Source organism: Rhizophagus irregularis, chromosome 12 (assembly GCF_026210795.1).
Source record: "Rhizophagus irregularis chromosome 12, complete sequence".
Classification (NCBI taxonomy): Eukaryota; Fungi; Glomeromycota; class Glomeromycetes; order Glomerales; family Glomeraceae; genus Rhizophagus; species Rhizophagus irregularis.
Window position 1 is genome coordinate 4,321,645 of NC_089440.1, and position 20,081 is coordinate 4,341,725.

A 20,081-nucleotide genomic window follows, 5' to 3' on the forward strand; every position below is an offset into this window, starting at 1 on the left:
TATCAGTTTGAGTAGCATTGTTTCCAAGATCATAAACTGCCACGTGAAACTTTGTGCTAAAATACCACCTATAAAATTTGCTTGTCAAACATAACCTTAAAAAAGAATTATTCAAATTTAGTAAAAAAGTGTAACAATGTGCTTATTAAAAAAAAAAATTTCAATTAAGCTTAATTATAAATTTCTAAAATTATATTACTAAAAATGTTACAGTTTTTTATATTATAATTATTTATTTATAATAATAATTTTTAATAATTTTTATAAATAATAATAATTTTTATAATTTTATATAATAATAATAATTTGTAATATTTATATATAAGAAATAAATTTCTAAGAAAATTGCAATAAAACAGAAAAGTTTATATTTTTTTTTTCAAATGATAATAATTAATTGATAATATTTTTTAATCATTTTATTTTATAATTAATTATTATTCTAATTAATAAATGATAATATATTTTAATTACTCTTTATTTAATATTTTTATTGCATTTTCTATATTCAAAATATTTTCATTTATTTTAAGTGATAAAAAAAAGAAAAATAAACTATAAAATAATTTCAAAGATTTTTTTTAATTATTTTTTATTTTATAAAAAATATATACAGGTTTATTTAATATATAAAATTTTTCTTATAAAATATTAAACTAAAATATAAAAACTTGCTTTTAGATGTTAATTAATTAAATATTAATTAAACTATAATTTTTTAATAAATACATATATATTAATTTTAAATAAAAGATGAAGAGAACTCTTCATAACCATTTTTTTTAGAAAATTATTTTTATATTTTTTATTTATTTTTTAAAAATTTTCTTTTATTATACACTTAAATCTCTTAATAAACATACTCTAAATATTTTTACTTTACTATTAATCTTTTCTTTAATCTTTTTATATCTCTTTTCATATTATTTAAACTAAAATTTGTAACTTATTATTAGTAACATTAACTGTAAAACACAAAGTAGAAAGTCATAAAGTAAGAATAAGAAAATATTTTTAAATGAGCAGAAGTGCTCTAATTATCTCTATTAAATAACTTAATGACTTTAATGATATAGAAAGAAAAACTCTAAATAAATTATAAAATGTTTCTAAAATATATCAAAAACAATCACCTTTATTCTAACGGATTGATATATTATATTTTTATAACTAATACATAAAACAAATATGATACAGTTTTAATATATTTATAAGTAGTATATGGGTATTATCTTTTCAAGTTCTTAAATAATATCAACTGGCTTTTTTTTCATTTGATACATAGAATAATATTATTTTTCAAATATATATCTATTTTCTAAATAAAAACAAATTATCTTACTAAAAAAATTACCTACTAATAAATACTTCTAAATATATTATTAAATGCCTTTCTCAATACTTTTCAGGCTTTTCCATCTTTCTTATAACAATTAACTAATTTGAAAAAATCCTTTCAGTTTTAAAATTTATTAAAATTAATAAAATTAAACCTGGATTAATATTAGTATTTATCTTTAAATTATAAATAAATGAACATCTGAACTTCATTTTTTTTAATTTCTATACTTTTTAAATAAAGAAGACTAATAAATTCTTCAATCAAAACAAGAGTTATGCCATTTTTTTGAATTTTTCTTATTTTTTATTATAGAATTTTTTGGAAATAGATTTTTTCTTCTATTAATTTTCTTTTATTTCTTTATTTTTATTTTATATTTTAAAGTATTTTAGGTTCTATATACTGTATAAAATTTCTATATAAATTTACTGGCAAATTTAATTTTAAATATGAAAATTATTTAATTTATATAGATTTACTTTTCTTTTTAATTTTATTGGAAAATTACAATAGCTACAATATAATAGATTTTATAGCATTTAATGGACTAAGAATTATACTTCTCTACTAATTATTTTGGTGAACAGACCAATTTACTATTATTATGAATTAATTATTATATTTATCAAAATAAATTTAATTAGTATTTTGTCATTTTGACAAAAAATATACTAAAAATACTTCATTTTATATGAAAATACCTATTTACAGTCAAACCTTAATGTATCAATACCCTATATATTGATAATTTCCTATATCAATAAATTTTCACTGTCCTATTTCATATTTAATAAAAAAACCTCACTGTACCGATATCATATATAGATTCATAATGTAACATGTACTGATATTCATCCTTTATTCCTGTATCATTGTGTATAATAAAATGTAACGATAATCAGATTATACCACATGTTACATTGAGATTATCGGCTATTTTACATAATGTAAATGCCCAAATTTCTACATATGACAAATGTTTTGTTCTCAAAAAATATTTTTAATAAAAAAACTATTTAATAGTTTATATTTTACACAAAACATGTATTATGTCTCAACAAGGAAAAAGAAAATTCTTCTCAACCAAACAAAAGAGTTATTTTAACACATGCGCAAAAGTATCAACTCTGTTTAGATTCTCAAAAAACACCATGACTTACCCAAACAGAACTTGCCAACTTATATAATATCAAACAAAATACTGTTTCTGATATTTTTTTAAAAAAAATAAGTGGCTTTTTATTAATCCAGATTTAGAAGAATCAAATAAACAAAGAGAAAAGCAGGTTCATTTTCCCCAAGTTGAAGAGGCCCTTTCATTATAGATTACAAACGCACTTTTTGCAAATCTTGTAATTAATAGTAATATCTTGCACGAAAAAGCTAAATTCTTTGCACAGCAATTTGAAATTACTAGGTTTTCAGTTTCTAATGAGTGGATGGATAAATTTAAAAAATGGTATAATTTAAAAGAGCATGTTAAGTAAGGTGAAGCAAATAGTGCACCTCTGGAAACATTAGACGAAGAGAGGAATAAATTATGTGAAATTCTTAAAAATTATAATTTAAACGATGTTTTTAATTGTGATGAAATGGATAAACTGAATATATTTTAAATAATTTTGAGCATATAATAATTTTTTTTCATTTATAGAGTTGTATTGGGATCTTGAACCTTCAAAAACGTTAGCGCAAGATCCTCTTGCTAGGAAGAAAAAATCTAAAAAACGAGTTACACTATTCTTCATATGCAATGCAACTGGTACAGAAAAAATAAATCACTTTTTATCCAAAATCCTCAAGCATTACATAAAAAAAAGAAGATTTACTGGTAGAATATTATTAGAACTCAACTTCCTGGATGCAAGTGTCTGTATGGAATGATTACCTCACAAAATTGGATAAATGAATGCGATTACAAAATCGCAAAATTCTATTACTTGTTGATAATGCTCCCGTTAGGGATGGGGGTTAATTAACCACGGTTAATTAACCATGGTTAATTAACCGTTAATTTTGTTAGTTATGATTGATTTAAAATGGTTAATTAACCGTTATTTATAATTAGCCAATCAAAATGCAGAATTTAAATCATGTGATTAAATGATAATCCATTATTTTGTTACACAATTAAATATTAATTAATATAAATATTGATTAAATCTATGATCTACATATTGCATGATCTTTTTTTTAAGATAAATTTTTTTAAAAAAACACTTTTTTTTTGCAAATTTATTGTTCATTATCATGGTAAAAAAAAAGGGAACTGTTTGGAAACATTGGACAATAATTACTGAAGCAGAAAGTAATGAAGAAAGTAGTAGGTCTAAGAAAAAAACACATCCTTCTGTACGTTGTAATTATTGTTCTAAAGTTTTTGAACAAGGTACAGCTAAAAGAATGCAAGTTCATCTTAATGATAGCTTGTCCTGGAGCTCCAGAAAGTGCAAAAACAAAGAAACAACAAATTCCTGAACTATTAGAAACTTCTGATGCTACTACTTCTACTTTTATTCCTACAGTAAAAACATCAAAAAAGCATTTAAAAAATACAACAATTGAGAATTTTGTTGATCGTATGAGTGAAGAAGAACAAGATACTCTTGAAATTTTACTAGCTCAAGCATTATTTGCTGCTGGAGTTCCTTTTTCTTTTCTTGAAAATAATTATGTTATTCAGTTTTTTCAACAATTACGTCCAGCATTCAAATTACCTAATCGAAGAAAACTTGCTGATGAATTACTTGATGATGTTTTTGATGAAGTTAAAGCTGAATGTAATGAACAAATTTTACAAGCTAAATCTCTTACAATGGTTTCAGATGGTTGGTCTAATATTAATCGAGAATCAGTTCAAAATTTTGTTATTTGTACTCCAAAACCATTATTCTTTCGATGCTATTTATTCTGAGAATCTCATACAGCTAAATGGGTAGTAATTTTAATGAAAATGAAGAAGATAGTAATAATAGTTCTGATAATGAAAATAAAGAAGATGATAATAATAATAGTTCTGATAATGATAGTATATTTGGATTTGAAGCAAATGTTATTAATTTAGATGATGAAGAATAAATAAAATATATTAAAATTTTATAATATTTAATAAATTATAAATTTATTTTAACTTCCTTAAAATTATATATACAGGTTATTTATGGGTTAATTAACCGTTAACTAACCGTTAATTAACCGGTTAATTAACCAAATTCATAACTAACGGTTATTTTACCAACCCTAGCTCCCGTACACATTATTGATGAAAATGTAAGATTGACAAATGTAACTGTATACTTTCTGCCACCAAATACTACAGCACATTTGCAACCTTACGATGCAGGAATTATTAAATCTTTTAAGGTAAATTGATATTTAATTATTAACTTATAAATATAAGGATTATTAATTTTTAATTATTTAAGCACAGTACCAGAAATTGATCATTAGGAACAGAATTGAAGCGTATAAAATTTCTCAAGAATTAAACAAAGGAATTACGCCTATAAATATTTGTGATACTATTAATTTTAGTAAAGAAGCTTGGGATTTTGTAAGTCAACGAACAATTGTTAACTGTTAGAGGCATATAGGAATTCTTTTACAAGATGAAATTGATAAAGGCGAAGAAAATGAAGATTAAGCTGATCAAAAAGCTTACAATAAAATAAAATTACAAGAACTTATAACCAATTTCTATATGATGATTCTATGGATGTGAAAGAATTCCTTCATATTGATGATCGTTTACAAGTTGATGGAGGGCTAACTGATGAAGAAATTGTATCCATAATAAAATCAAATGATGATGAACCAAAAACGGATCTAATTGAAGAATCTCCAAAGGTAATTTCAAAAACGGAAACTCTAGATAATTTGGATAATCTTGTTTTATTTTTTGAATATTTATTAGATATTTTTATTGATCCAAATGAAACAAGTTTATTATGAAAACTAAGACATAAAGTTTTAAAATCACATATTAATAGTTTAAAACAAACTACATTGGATCATTTTATTCAAATTGTGTAATATTTATACTGATATTTTTGTTTCTTAATATACAAATACTAATAAATATTGGTTAAATCTATCGTTTTAATAATAATAATACAAATTTTATATCTAATTTTATAATAAATTGATCAACGATCTAAATTTCACATAATATATATAAATTTATAATATACTGATAATATGATATACTGATACAATTCTCCTAAAACAACTGTATTAGTATATTGAGGTTTGACTGTATTATCTGACAGTATATATATATATATATATAATTAATAGTTATGAATTAATGATGTCAGATTTATTTTATAATAGATAGTTACTATATATGTAATATTTTCTGTTGATTTTTTCTAATAAATTCACAAATATACTGCAGAATTAAAAAAAAAATTTAAATAAAAGATAATCAAATTACTTTTTATTTACTGTATTTGCCCAAAAATAAGCAATCACTGAAATAAGCAACATGGCCTGCATTATAACAAATTTTGGCCAATATTATTTAAACTTGGCCAGTATTATGTGCAAAAATTTGTTGCTTATTTTTGGGCAAATACGGTAAAAATCAAATTTCAATAAATTTATTTCTTTTATTAGGATGAATTAAATGGTAGTAAAATTATTTTAACAGGAATTAATAGTTTGTGTAATAATTTAATTATTAATTGTAAAATCTTATTTAAGAATTAGATTTTAATGAATATTATACTATTTGATTACATTTATTAATAGTAAAATCATCTTTTTAAATTCAATATTAATAGATTAATTTGTTTAAAATATATATATTAAAATTTTAGTAAAATATTTGTAGAATTAGTAAAAAATATAAAAATTAAAAGTAATTTACTACAACTTAAAAATATATATACTCAAAATGCCAAAAGTTTAAATTAGATTTTAAATCAATTTGAACTAATTTATTTTAAATAGTAACTATTAACCAAAATCATTGACTAAAAAATTTTGATTTATTTGATTTATTTTAATTAGTGCAATTATAAAATAATATATCCAACTTTATTTTTAAAAAAACCAATGATGAATTTTTAGATAAGTTGTGTAAAATACAGTAAATCTGACCAATAAAATTCGTCAAACCACGTTACCGAGAAAGGTCTGTGCAATAGAATAATTTTCTCACGGCAGCAAAAATATCGATCTTGATAGAGTTGCAGACTTGCAGTATGCTTCTTGATTCAATATATCAAGAACTTGACCAATCAAGATCGATACTTTTGCCTCACGGCTTACGGCTCACGGCATTTAGTATTTTTTTTTTAACACTCCGTAACGTAATACATTTTTTTTAATCGAACTGAAAAACCTATAAATATTCGCTAACTATTACTTAGTTGTTTGGTCGCGATAATTCTTTTTCAATATTAACACTAATGCCTGCGGACCACACCTTAATTTTCACTTGTCGATATGGATCGAATAAAATGTTCGAGACGGTATCATATCAAAAATAAATTAATAAATTTATGTTGTTTGCATTAATAAGGACCATGGAATTCCTGGAATGGAAAATTGTGCATTTAGTAGATTTTGACATTTGGCTTCGAATACCAAGCCACATAAGTCACGTGGACGGATACTTGAAATTACGGGTTTTTTACGAGTAAAAAAATTTTCTTTTTTTTTATTTACTAGTTTAAATAAAAATGACAGGGTCACTAAATATTCTTGCTATTGATTTTAAACGCACTGAACGTATTGGGCTAACGACAGCTCTTCGAGAGTATATTTCTTATCATTATAATGATCACCCAGATAATTTTACAGACGATTTTCGCGTTCTTGATGAATTGAGGACTGATTGTTTAAATTTGGAAGTACATCAGAACGCTCTGCATCGGCTGTTAAAGTAAGATACTATATTTATATGCTGAGTTCAATTAAATTAACCAAGTGATGGATATAAAATAATTTTTTTATAATAAAAGTGACTAATTTATATATATATATATATTTTTTTCGTTCCTAGATATTACGGACAATTGGTTTTTATCGGATCAAAGTTTCCAATTGATGTAGGTTTGGTTGGATCTCTTATTCTCTTTAAATTTGAGATCTTAATTTATTTCCTTGCTTAACAGTTCGGTATAGAGTTTCCTTGGTATTCAGCTTTTTCCGATGAAAAAAAACCAAGTACAATTTATTTAATTGTTTATTTAATAATAAATAAAATATATTATTTTAACATTTATTATCGTTCTTTTATTATTAGTTTCACATCGTAATTTTTTTTATGAGAAAGCATCTGTGTTATTCAATATTGGTGCTATGTATAGCCAACTTGGCGTCTCTGAAAATAGAACAACTCCTGAGGGAGTCAAAAGAGCATGCCAGCACTTTCAAGTAAATTATTTAATTTATGCAAATTATAATAGAGATTGTTACAATTTTTATTGGTAAATTGACCGTCTATATATCTAAACTCAGTATGCTGCCGGATGCTTCAAACATTTGGATGGAGTTATAATACCAGAAATGCGTATTACACCACCTTTAGATATGTCATCCGAGACATTAAACGTATTGATTAATACAATGCTTGCACAAGCTCAAGAATGCTTTTGGCAAAAGGCTGTTCATGGTGAATTGGAGTTTAATTTACTGTAATCATTCCAAAAATATTATGATAAGTGAGTATATATGTTAATGTGCTTTTCAATTAGATAAATACAAGGATGGAACGGTTGCAAAATTAGCTAGCCAAGTATCCATTTATTATGAAAATGCACATGAGATAGCATTAAATAATACAGAAATTGCAAAGTTATTTGGGCAAGTAGGTTATTAATCTCTATCTTATCTCTAAATGAATTTTCCTATATTTAATTCTAACATAAATTGTATTAAGGGATGGCTTGTGCATTTACAAGTAAAATCTTGGCATTTTCAAGCTGCTGCAGAGTTTAGAAAATCATCTGAATGCATGAGTCAGAATAAATATGGAGAAGAAATTGCTAGGCTTCAAGTTGCTCAAGAATATATTAAAAAGGGATTAGACCAAAAGAGAAACTTACGCGAAGCTGTTGCAAAAGACTTGGAGGTATTTGTGTATCTATTACATAGAGAGATGTTTTTTTTTTTTATTTTATCTATCTTCATAGTTGTAGTTCTTTTTTAGTCCGTACAGACAGCTGTCCAATCAAATTATAATAGAGCTCAAAAAGATAATGACATTATTTATCTTCAAATGGTTCCATCTGCTTCTTCGTTAGCTTTAATTGGTAAAGCTAATATGGCAAATCCCAATATTCCACCAGAAGTCAAAGATCCTATTTCTTTGATGAATGAAAGATCCATGTTGGGCGTGCCTTTGTTTGTAAAACTTGTCCCTTATGCAGTACATCAAGCTCTTAGTGTATATTCAGATCGTAAAGAAAAACTAGTTAGAGATGAGATTTTATCCAAACTTCACGAATTGATAAATATTTGTAACAGGTATTATTTTTATTTTTATATATAAAAAATATACGTATACAAGAATAATTTTTCGCTTGTATTTAGTACATTGCGGTCCTTAAATTTGCCGGCAGCACTTAATGAATCAGAACAACGTTCAAATATACCATCATCAATTTTAGCCATGTCTCGAGAAGTTCGTAATGAAGGAGGTTTAGCAAGATTAAATGCTATGTTTGATACTTTACAAGATAAATCTAAAATGATCTATCAAACTTTGGATGAGGTTAATCTTACAAGAATTCTAAGTCTGATATTATGTCTGGAATTTTTATTTACCAAGTAACGTATGATTATTTTTATAGGCTCTTGCTTTTTTGGATCAAGAATGCACTGATGATGAAGAATTTAGAAATAAATTTGGTGCAAAATGGGCTAGACCTAACTCTCTATCAAAAAATAGAGAATTGACTGAAAAAGCAGCAAGCTATAAGAAACTTAATGATCAAGCTTATAAGAGTAATAAGGTTCTCCAAAATGGATTAGAACAACAAACAGAAGCTTTAGATTTATTGAGCTCTGATCAAGTAAATCATTAATTGTTTAATTAAATTTACATAAATTATTAAAAAATTAAATTCGTTAATGTTTGTTAATGTTTCAGGAAATGCTAGAAGAACGCATTCCTTCAGAATTTCAATCATCAGAACCAGATATGGATGGAATTAAAAAAATCAAAGATGAATTAAGGGTTTTAATAAATCAATCATTTCAAATTATGAAAGAATGTGAAACTAAAATTCAAGAAGTGAAAAAGGCTGCAGATTTAGATGATATTTGTTTGTATTAATGAGTTTGTTATTTATTGATGTATTATGTTATAAATTTTTATTTAACAAAAATTTTATTTTATTTAAATTATTTTTAGCACCTATATTACTTAAGGAAGCTGCAAAGATAAGCTCAGCTAGTAATACATCTATTAAACTTGAACCTGCTCATTTTGAAGATTTATTTATTGAACAGTTGAAAAAATATGATAGCTTTTTATCAACATATAATAAATTATCTGATGTGCAAGAAAAAGTTTTGGCATCTATATCTGTAGGTGAATTTTTTGTTGTTATATACATTTTTTTTTTTGTTTATTTATGATTTTTAAATACAAATTATATTACAGGACAAGTTTGAAGAATATAATAAAAAAAGAAGAATCGCATTAAATAATCCAAATAGAGTTCAGTTTATACAAAATCTTGAAACTGGTTATAAATATTTCACTAATATACTTCAACGATTGCAGGAAGGAATGGCGGTAATTAGTATTTATAAAATAACAATTTATTTTATATTATATATTTGATTATTAATTATATTTATGTTATTTATTTAGTTTTATGCTCGTTCACAAGCAAATGTAGATGAACTTAAGCAAAATTGTCAAGCCTTTTCCGCTATTCGTAAAAAAGAAGCTGAACATCTTGCAGAGTATATATTAATATTTTTATTTATATAAAATAAACTTTTTGTATTCTTATATTTTTTATTTTATTTTTTTTGTTTATAGTGTACTTTCAGGATCAATGAAAAATCTTAATATCTCACAACCTGCATCTCCTCTAGTATGGAATAAAGGTATGCAAATATCATTCTCACCTACATCGCAAGGATATTCAAGACCACCACCACCACCACCACCAAAATGATCTTATCAATAATATAAACTTAATGTAGAAAAAAAATTTTGATAACTACTTAGAATTAAACAGAATAATTTTTTTAAGAAAAAAAAATTTATATTTAATTGTATTTAATAAATAACTGCTTTATTTATTTATACGTTTATCCATTTCTTATTATATTGTTTTATAATTATGAATTTATTAAAAAATATTAAATTTAGATTTTGTATTAAAATAAATCCCTGTTGATCGTATGTTTATGCTTACTTGTTTCACGTGATACTGGGTAACTGATTCGTATAGCTTTTTTTATCACATGACTTGAAAATTGCGAAATTTTACAAATTCTGCTGGCTGCTTGTACAATAACTCTTCTCTTTTCGTACCCTAAATATACTTTCTTGTTTGGAACGATTCATAGGAAGAATATAATTCAGAAGGAAAATAAGAAAAATGCGACTCATAAGAAAAGGACGAATACTACTAACGATAAGACCCTGGAAGTAAAAAACGCTGATCGATGATGCGTATCAAGACTGGTGCGATAAATCTGATGAGGAAAAAGACTTTGTTTGCACTGCGATATCAAATCCGGGACCTATCAAAGGTATGCTCTAAACATTTTATACAAAAGAAATCGCCAAATATTTTTAAGTTCACTACTCCATACTTACAGGGAAGCTTCTCTTGAGACCTGTAAACAAGCCATCAAAAAAATTCCTCTAATCATTGGAATGACGATGATATTATGCCAATAGTTAAACTTCTCGCTGGAGACGAACTTTTATTGACGAATTGGGAAATTTTTCGTGATTATCTAGATGTCAACGATGAAATACGTTTGCCCCTTCGAAATTGTCATCCGTGGGTTGGTAGGCCGATTTCGTAGTAGCTGACGTTGGAGGTAGCACTTTCCAATTTCGGATTCAATAACTACCCACAAGCTGGCTCACCAATCCCTCAACTAGCCACTTCGGGTGGCTCAATCTCGAGAGGCTTCAACTTGCAGTTAATGGACTTTGGTTGTTTGTTTTTAATACCAACTCTCCGAACTACATTATTAGATTATGTTACCTCATAAATGTAATAAAGAATGAAATATTAATCTACGAATGTTTCCTATTAGTAATACATTGAAAATAAAGTATTTTTGTATACATGCGTAATTAAAACCCAATCATTATGAATTTTTATTGATTGATATAAAGGATCCGACAAAGTAAAAATGAATTTAACAAAAGATAAAGATATTGGAGTAGTGGACGTTTAAAGAGAGGAATAAGAACATGATATTCTGCTACTAATCCATGTTGTTATCTAAACTACTTTTCTACCTACCCATTTGTTAAATTTTGGATCCTCTCCGCCATAATAAAAAGCATAAATTCACGAACTTCACCGTCTCGCAGCATATTCTGTGGAATCCTCTCCTTAATCAAATCAAAAACTTGCTTAAAACGGGTTCCAATTTCTGAATCGGATGATTGACCAGAAGAAATTTCCGTAAAAGCTAGGACTTTGAAGATTCGGATTGGTTGGACTCTCTCTGTCGATGAAAAGTATGCGGGCAATTACGTAATGTTGAACCATTTCATTTTAATTGAAGTGAATTCGGACGAAAGTCATTATGGCAGGTTCCTTCAATGGTACTCATCGTCACGTGCATTATTTTTTTTCGATTTCTGCGGTAAGTTTATCGCATAGATTCTGCCAATTAAAAAATTATGTTTTGACCCTGTATGATTGACCCTGTCAAATATACACGAAAACAATTACAAAAATCCCGAAACTGTCTGATTATGTACAGTACGGCAAAAATATTTCTAAAAATTAAAAACATTAACGCGTTGTTTTTTTCTCATTTATTTTTACAAGAGCATAGACCACATAGACCAGTAGATGGACATTGGAAGTTTGGAAGCACTTTTGGACTTCCAATAAAAATCATTAGAAGCTTCCAATGCACATAGAAACAAACATATAAGTTGATTTGGAAGCACTTTTGGACTTTTAATTCAAATAATACTTCCAATTTCAATAAAATCATTAGAAGCTTTTCAATGGCATAGACTATACAAACAAAAAAAGAATTTTTTATTTTGAAAGACACTATTAATAAATAGATTAACAATATTAATTAATAGATTAATATTTAATGAAAAAAAAAACAATACGATAATTATTTTTTTATGAAAAAAAAATATAATTTTTTATTAAAAATATTAAGAGAATAAGACCGGTTTTTTTTTTGGTTTAAAAATATTAAAAAGAACAAGTTATTCTTGTCATAAAAATTAAAAAATATTTCTTTTTTTCGTTTATCACATTATCACATTATCGAAATATCGCGTTTTCGATTAAGAATATTTTTGTCATACATAAACATGCATGTTTTGACCAAGACCAAAAGTAAATTAAATCGCACAAGGTTAAGAACGTAATTTGTTTGAAGAACAACCACATGGTAGCGATCAGTTAATTGATCCCCATGAATATCGCTAAACTAACGAACAAAAATCAGCGGGTAAAATCCTGTACTTATATTTAGGTTATTTAGGTTGTACTTATTTGGATGAGAATGTACTATTTATTCTATGTATTTAAAGTTTCCAATAATTTATGTTAAATAAAAATATATAAATATTATGGTATATTTATATTGTACTTTTTTTTTTTATTATTATTATTATATTTCATTTAATTGGTTTAAATTTTAAAATCTAAACTTTTACCGGATTATATTTTAAAGGATCTATATTAACTTTTTTGTAAAAATTCTAGATTAATTTGCCCTCTTTATCTGTCAACTTTAATCTTCTAATTATAAATAGATAGAGATATATTTATCCGTTATCTCTTTTATATATTTTATATATTATATTATATTTTTATTATTGAATTACAAATTAATTAATTAATTTTAAATTATTATTATTATTTCTTTTGCTTTTTCAAAGTATTGGCTAGAATCTTTATAACTAAAGATACTATTATGCTATATAAATATATATAGCGATCTATGTTTTAATGATACAAATATTCTGAGATTCTTTTCATAATATCTTCACATGGTAAATTCAATGAAATATATTATATTACGCTTTTACGTAACTATAAACATGTTGTTTTTTTTTGGCGTTAACTTAAAGGAATTCAACTTTTTTTTTTATTATAAACAATTTTTTTAAGAAGTGTATTTTACGGAAACCCCTATATATGGATAGAACCCCTTAAATTTCCCGCAACAATGTCAACATAAATAAAACTCATATCATTGGAACAAGATCATACCATCTTCAATACCCTGAGTTAAACTAGATCTCCAGAAAAAAAAAAAAAAATTTTGCAAATCAAGCAAATCTCATTTAAAAAAAGATATACAGAATTTTTTTCTGATCATTGATTATCCTCTTTTTACTATCTTTACTAGAAGAAGGCTTATCGGTTTATCATATAATCCGATGATTATCATATCAAAGTTATTTTTAGATAAAAGGATTTACTTTTTTTAACTACGATTGTTATCCCCGTTATCAAATTTATAGGTAAACTGAATTTATTAAATCATGTAAATCTTTAATGATCGTCGTTAGAACCACCGGGAATTTATATTTTTTCTAAACATGGGACCCTAAAATCTCTAAATCTTACCGTATATATTTCTTTTATAAGTTAATTTTTAATATTTATTAATAACATTACTATGAACAATATGAGATCTAAAAAAGAATAATTTTAAAAAAAAAATTTTTAAAAACCTTGTACTATAATTGTAAGCAATAAGCAGGTTTGTATTTCGCTTTTTTTGTATCAGATTAAAAAAAAAAAACATTGATAAATCGTAACTTCGGGATAGTTACGGGTGCAATTTAAGTTGTATTTTCGATTTGTAGATTACAAAATGAATCGATTTACAAATATTATATTATTTCGATTTTCAGAATCGATTCCATCCTCATTCTTCCTTATTTTCATTTGTTCCCACACATATTTATTCTTTTAATAATACCATTTTAATCTAGATTATTTTTTTCGCATGGTTTCTGATTAAAAACTGCATATAATCATTTATTCGCACCTGATCGGATCGGGACGTTAGTGGAACGTTCATGTCCATACGACATACAAATCTGTTGCTGCGTAGTTGTGCATAACCGATAAGCACAAAGATTTGCGCCATCATACCTTAACTTTTTTTGTTGGGAGTTTTTATTTTTTACGTGTTTAGTAATTAAAATAATTCGTTATGTTCAAAAGAAAAAGAAAAAAGAAAAAAAAAAAGAGAAAAAATAGGAATTCATTTGATTTTAGGCGTTTAGAATAAACGAATGAACATTAAAAATGACAAAAGGTAAATGGGAATGAAATTGTACTAAATTGATTGATTTATTTATTTGTTTGTTTATTTATTATTTATTTTTATCAATCATCATTCGCGAAAATATGTATAATAACCGTATATTTTTATATTGTTTTTTTTTTTAATAAAATAATTTTTAAAGTAATTAATAAATACATTTATATATATATATATATATATACATATATTATACACACAAATAAATATACATAATATATATATTATATATATATTATATATATATTTTTATATATTTTTTTTTATTTTTATTTTATCATAAAAAAAAAAATAAAATAGATTTTTGATGTATTGTTTTTTTCGTTCATTGAATGAGAGTATAAATGTATAATAATGTTCCGAAAAACTACGATAACCTCGAATGATCTTTTTTTTCTTTTTTTTTTTTTTTGTACGTAACGTAATACAGTAAAAAAAAAATCATTTTTTTTTTTTTTTTTTGTTGGATATCTGATATCTGATATTGTCTGGTATGAAAAAAATTCTTTAATGAAAAAAATAAAAAAAGATCTTTATTTCAAATAATTTGAGTTTGAGTAAATGAGTCTCTCTCTCTTTATTTTTTTTCCTTTTTTTTTCTTTTTTTTCTAATTTTTTTTTTGATTATTTTGATTATTTTTGTAAAATTGGTAAAAAATCATTATAAATTTAACCGTTCAATTCACACGCACCATACGCACCACACGGCACCACACACATCACGGGCACCACATACATACACACATATAATAAAGATCATTATAATTACTTTAAAATAAATATATTCAATTAATGATCAAATAAAGATTTTTCATATAAAGATTATCAAATAACAACATATCATCATCATCATAAATTATAAATTATGGATTACTAATTTTAAAAAAAAAAAAATTTTTTTAATGAAATTTTTAACATGAAAAATAGTTTTTATATGTACGATACATATTAGGAAACGTGATTTGATTTTTCCTTTTATTTCATACAAAGATGATCTAACCGGTTATGTTTAACGTGATTAAAAAGAAAAAAAAGAAAAGTGAAAAAGAAGTTTCGGTTATACAACAAATATGAAAATACCCATCTAAATTATGTTTATTATAGTACTAATAATTACCCCAAACAGTAATGTGGCACGTATATTTATTTATATTATAAATTTATAAAGAGTAACAAATACGAACAATACAGTATTTAACCGTAACTTACTTTTTTTTTTTTATCTTTGAAATCTGCAAAAGTGCCAATAAATTAATTTCCGAATTAATTTTACCAATTTTACCAAAATAAAAAAATTATGTAACATGATACGATTTATTCATGATATATGAAACGATTGATACATGATACGATTGTACATGATACAATTGATCATTTAAACATTTTATTAAATTATAAATTATAAATTATTATTTTATTATTATTTGTAAAAATAAGTAAGTTTTGCTATATACTATATACACATTACAGAATTAATAAATAGTATAGTACTATAAATTTATTTATCTCATGTACCTACTTATGTATATAATTACTTTTTTGGAAAAGGGAAAAGAAAAAAAAAAATAACCCCTAATAATATCCTTTACATCATTAATTCAATTTATTGAATTTTTTTTTTTTTTTTAATCCCCATCAAATTTTACGTAGGTCCTTTATCTGGTTTCTTTTTTTAATTACATATCCAGTAAAGTGACGTACGATTTAAAAATAATAGTCCATAGTATCTTCATGATTCTACATCACCAATCAATTAAATATTCCAAAAAAAAAAAAAAATTATTAAATCTGTCTCTGACATTCAGGGAAAAAAACTTAACAAAATATTAAATTTTTTTTTTTACAATGTATTAATTAGTTTCTTAAGATCCCTGGTGGGATAAATAAACAAAAATATAATAATTATTAATTATATCTCTCCAACTTTTTTTTTTTATCGAATAAAAAAAAATTTTTTCATATTAATAATTCGATTATAAATAGATAAAAAAAAGATATTCCACACAAATGAAAATTACATAATAAAAACGAGAATTAAAATACCCGTTTATACTGCGGGTTCGTCCACTTAATTCATCTTCACTTTCTTTCTTAATTTCTTTTGCGTCTCTTGGCGTATTCTTCACCGTTATCCGGAGGATCAGGTATTGGTGGAGCTCTTGTTTGCGACGTTGATGGATTATTAACAACTGGATTCTCTGATTTAAAGGGGATAGGAGAAGTAGAAGATGAAGATGGAGGACGTTGTTGTTGAGATTGTGATTGTGATATTGTAGATGAATTATTGTCCTTATATCTATTTTCAGATGGATTTAACAAATTACTATCACTACCGAAACCTAACGATGAAGCGGGTTGTGAAGACCTTCGAGTTGGAGGCGAAGGTAATGATGATGACATGTGTGAAGAATGTGAATTATTCGTTTGGGAATATTGTGAAGCTGTATGGGAACTAGATTGTGACATGGATACCGATCGACTATATGTATCCATTGATGCAGATCTACTGTTGGCAGGGCTCACACCTGATATCGGTTCAGGAGATCGGTGTCGTAGGTAATTATTATTCGGTTGAAAAGGAGAAAACGGAATTTCCGGTAACATGGCTAAAGGACTAGATGTTTGAACTTTTGGATTATGATGATTTGGACCAAATGGAGATGTTGACCGCATACGATATTCAATCTCACTCATTGCTGAATGTGTAGGTTCCAAACCAACCATGGGTTGTGGAGTTGACATTGATCTTATTGGATGTTCTCTAGGATAATGAGATTGATGATGCATCATAGGTGAGTGAGAAGGTGGTGGAACATCCACTTGTCCCAATTTTGCAACTTCTGCAGTCAGTAGATCCACTAAAAATATTTGATTAAAATGTTATTATTAAATAAAAAAAATATTTTTTTTTTTTTAATATGAAAATTAACTATATTATATTTACTATCAAATTTTCGTTTCAAACTACGTGGATCGTTATTATCATCTATTAATCAATGAATTAAGTTGTTAAAAAAAAAACGATCATATAAAACGATATAAAAAATCTTTAATAAATTACCTTCTCTAGACATTGAAGCTAAAAGATTTGTAATAGCAGTGATCACCTATAAAATAAATTATGTATAAATAATATTTTCATCTCAAGAATCTCTTTGGGTCTATATAAAAATAATTGAATGTACCTGTTGATGTTTTGATTGTAACATTCTACAAGAAACAGTTTCAGCATATAATAAACTATAACTTTCATTCATTTGACGCATTCTATCCATCATTTCAGACATTTGTGTTGTTAAACAATCAATTCTATCATCACGCGTATCAGTATCAGCTGAAGGACTCTGACCTGTACCAGAACTACCTAAATTCCCTTTCATATTACTAGGATTGGCAGGTTTTGAACTTTTACGTTTAATATTTTGTAAAGCTAATAGTTGCCCACGACGAAAATCTGGATGTTTAAATTCCCAAGCTTGACTTTCACTTGTTGGATTTGCATGAAACATATCATTCACTTTTTAAAATTTTAAAAAAAAATGATGTTAAAAACACTATCATTTAAAAAAAAAAAAAGTTTAATTTGAAAATTTACCTTTATGAAATCCATACACTAAATAATTAGATCAAATGGTAATACAAATAAATAAATTAATTAATAAATAAAAGATATAATTATAATATATAATTATTATAATAACTTACTATTTAATTGTCTGACAAAACTTTGCCAATTATTATGTTTAAAATACTGCGGTAAGACCGATTTTGAAAATTCGGTTGGATTAGAAACACTGAAAACGTCACCAGAAGGAGCCCATGAGATCAAATGTTGAATCGAAGGATCTTCTACCATTCTGTTAATATTTTAATCAAATAAGGTTTTAATATCATTGGACTTTTTTTACGCGTAATTTTCATTAAATTGATAACATAATTGATTTTTTTAGTGATGATAGAAATTGAATCAACGAAAAACTTGAAATCAAACAGGATTTTTAAAGAAATAATAAAATACTTACGTGTAAAGTTTATTAACAAAAGCTGCCTGTGTTTTATGAGCAGCAGCTGGTGTCGTTGGTGTGGTCGTCGCTATTGTTGTTGTCGTGGAAGTCGTTGTCGCTGTATTACTATTTGTAGACTGAGCAGGAGGCGATACATTTGTCAAGTTTGTGGAAGAGGTTGGGGAAGTAGTAGTAACTGGAGCGACTAATGGTTCGTGAAAAGGAGATGTAACTAAAGGTGTCGAGGTGGAAGAACCGGGAAGTGAGGTACCAGGCGGTTCAGACTGTGACGTAAAGAAGTCCCCTTTGTTTGTATTATTATTATCTCTTTGAGTGTTGTCGACGTTATTATTACTGGTATTGCCATTATTATTAGAGGTATTATTGCCTTTATGTTCCATAATGGGCTTTTGACCAAAAGCGTTGTCTGAAATATCTGGAGCCAGGTTGGCGAGGAACCAAAAAAGAAGAAGAAAAAAAGGAATAAACCACGGTAAAAACTCTTTTTCTCAAAAAATAGGGAATGACAAAAAAAAAAAATAAGAAATAAGCTTGTAAGGAAAGTGGAAAATTTTTTAGAAATATTCTCGAAACAAGGGAATATCTAAGTCTGATAAGAAAAAAAAAAAGAATAAAAATAGAAAATATAAGAAAAAAATAGACAACACAGAAAAAGGAATATTTATATATTATGAAACTTGTGCTATTTCGTTTTTATTTTCCCAGAAAAAAAAAAATTTGTGGTTTTATTTATATATTAATTGTTTAAAAAAAAAAAAAATTATGGTTTGGTGGCTGAAAAGGTGAGTGGATGATAAAAGGAAATTTACATTTAACGTGTTTTTTATATTATATATATATTTTTTTTTTTACCGATTTACCTATATGGTAACAAGAAAATTTTTGAATGTCAGCTATAAAACTTGTTCTTTATATAATGAAATTTAATGATTAGATAGATGATTGATTTATTAAGAAATTTACCATTAATGAGTCCGGATTTTTCTCAAAAATTTTTTTAAATGTATTATTATTATGAATATGTGTGTTCATCTAAACCTAAATACACAAATTTTTTTCGAAAAAAAAAAATTAAAAAAAAAATAAAATAAAATAAAATTGTTTTTTAAAGTTTTATGAAAATAGTATAAAAAAAAAAATTTATCATATATATATATATTATATATAAAGTGGACGGGGATAATTTATTATTATGCAATTATAAATTTTTTTTTTTTTTTTGATGGTTATCAAAAAAA

General features: G+C 25.3%; 4 protein-coding genes across 4 annotated transcripts; 3 read left to right on the top strand and 1 right to left on the bottom strand.

The window, feature by feature from the left end:
* Positions 1-3,761: 3,761 nt before the first annotated feature.
* On the top strand, positions 3,762-4,420 carry OCT59_004466 (uncharacterized protein; the record flags this gene model as incomplete). Its single annotated transcript, XM_066148287.1, has 2 exons — positions 3,762-4,170; positions 4,302-4,420. The coding sequence occupies 2 exons, from the start codon at positions 3,762-3,764 to the stop codon at positions 4,418-4,420; spliced, it is 528 nt and encodes a 175-aa protein (XP_065996905.1).
* Positions 4,421-5,053: 633 nt separating this feature from the next.
* Positions 5,054-5,293, top strand: OCT59_004467 (uncharacterized protein; the record flags this gene model as incomplete). The annotated part of the gene is made up of 1 exon (XM_066148288.1): positions 5,054-5,293. The coding sequence occupies one exon, from the start codon at positions 5,054-5,056 to the stop codon at positions 5,291-5,293; it is 240 nt and encodes a 79-aa protein (XP_065996906.1).
* Positions 5,294-7,029: 1,736 nt separating this feature from the next.
* Positions 7,030-10,485, top strand: OCT59_004468 (uncharacterized protein; the record flags this gene model as incomplete). Its single annotated transcript, XM_025317407.2, has 15 exons — positions 7,030-7,232; positions 7,353-7,398; positions 7,465-7,516; positions 7,596-7,726; positions 7,811-7,964; positions 8,047-8,159; positions 8,232-8,423; positions 8,502-8,818; positions 8,885-9,065; positions 9,145-9,366; positions 9,444-9,618; positions 9,708-9,883; positions 9,960-10,094; positions 10,173-10,267; positions 10,347-10,485. 15 exons carry the CDS (start codon positions 7,030-7,032, stop codon positions 10,483-10,485), a joined length of 2,331 nt encoding a protein of 776 aa, XP_025178401.1.
* Positions 10,486-16,445: 5,960 nt separating this feature from the next.
* On the bottom strand, positions 16,446-19,437 carry OCT59_004469 (uncharacterized protein). Its single transcript, XM_066148289.1, has 8 exons — positions 18,841-19,437; positions 18,524-18,675; positions 18,414-18,431; positions 18,004-18,335; positions 17,880-17,925; positions 17,763-17,804; positions 16,862-17,676; positions 16,446-16,741 (listed from the first exon to the last, which is right to left on the bottom strand). Exons 1-7 carry the CDS (start codon positions 19,221-19,223, stop codon positions 16,910-16,912), a joined length of 1,740 nt encoding a protein of 579 aa, XP_065996907.1. The 5' UTR covers positions 19,224-19,437; the 3' UTR covers positions 16,446-16,741; positions 16,862-16,909.
* Between the last annotated feature and the right edge of the window lie 644 nt (positions 19,438-20,081).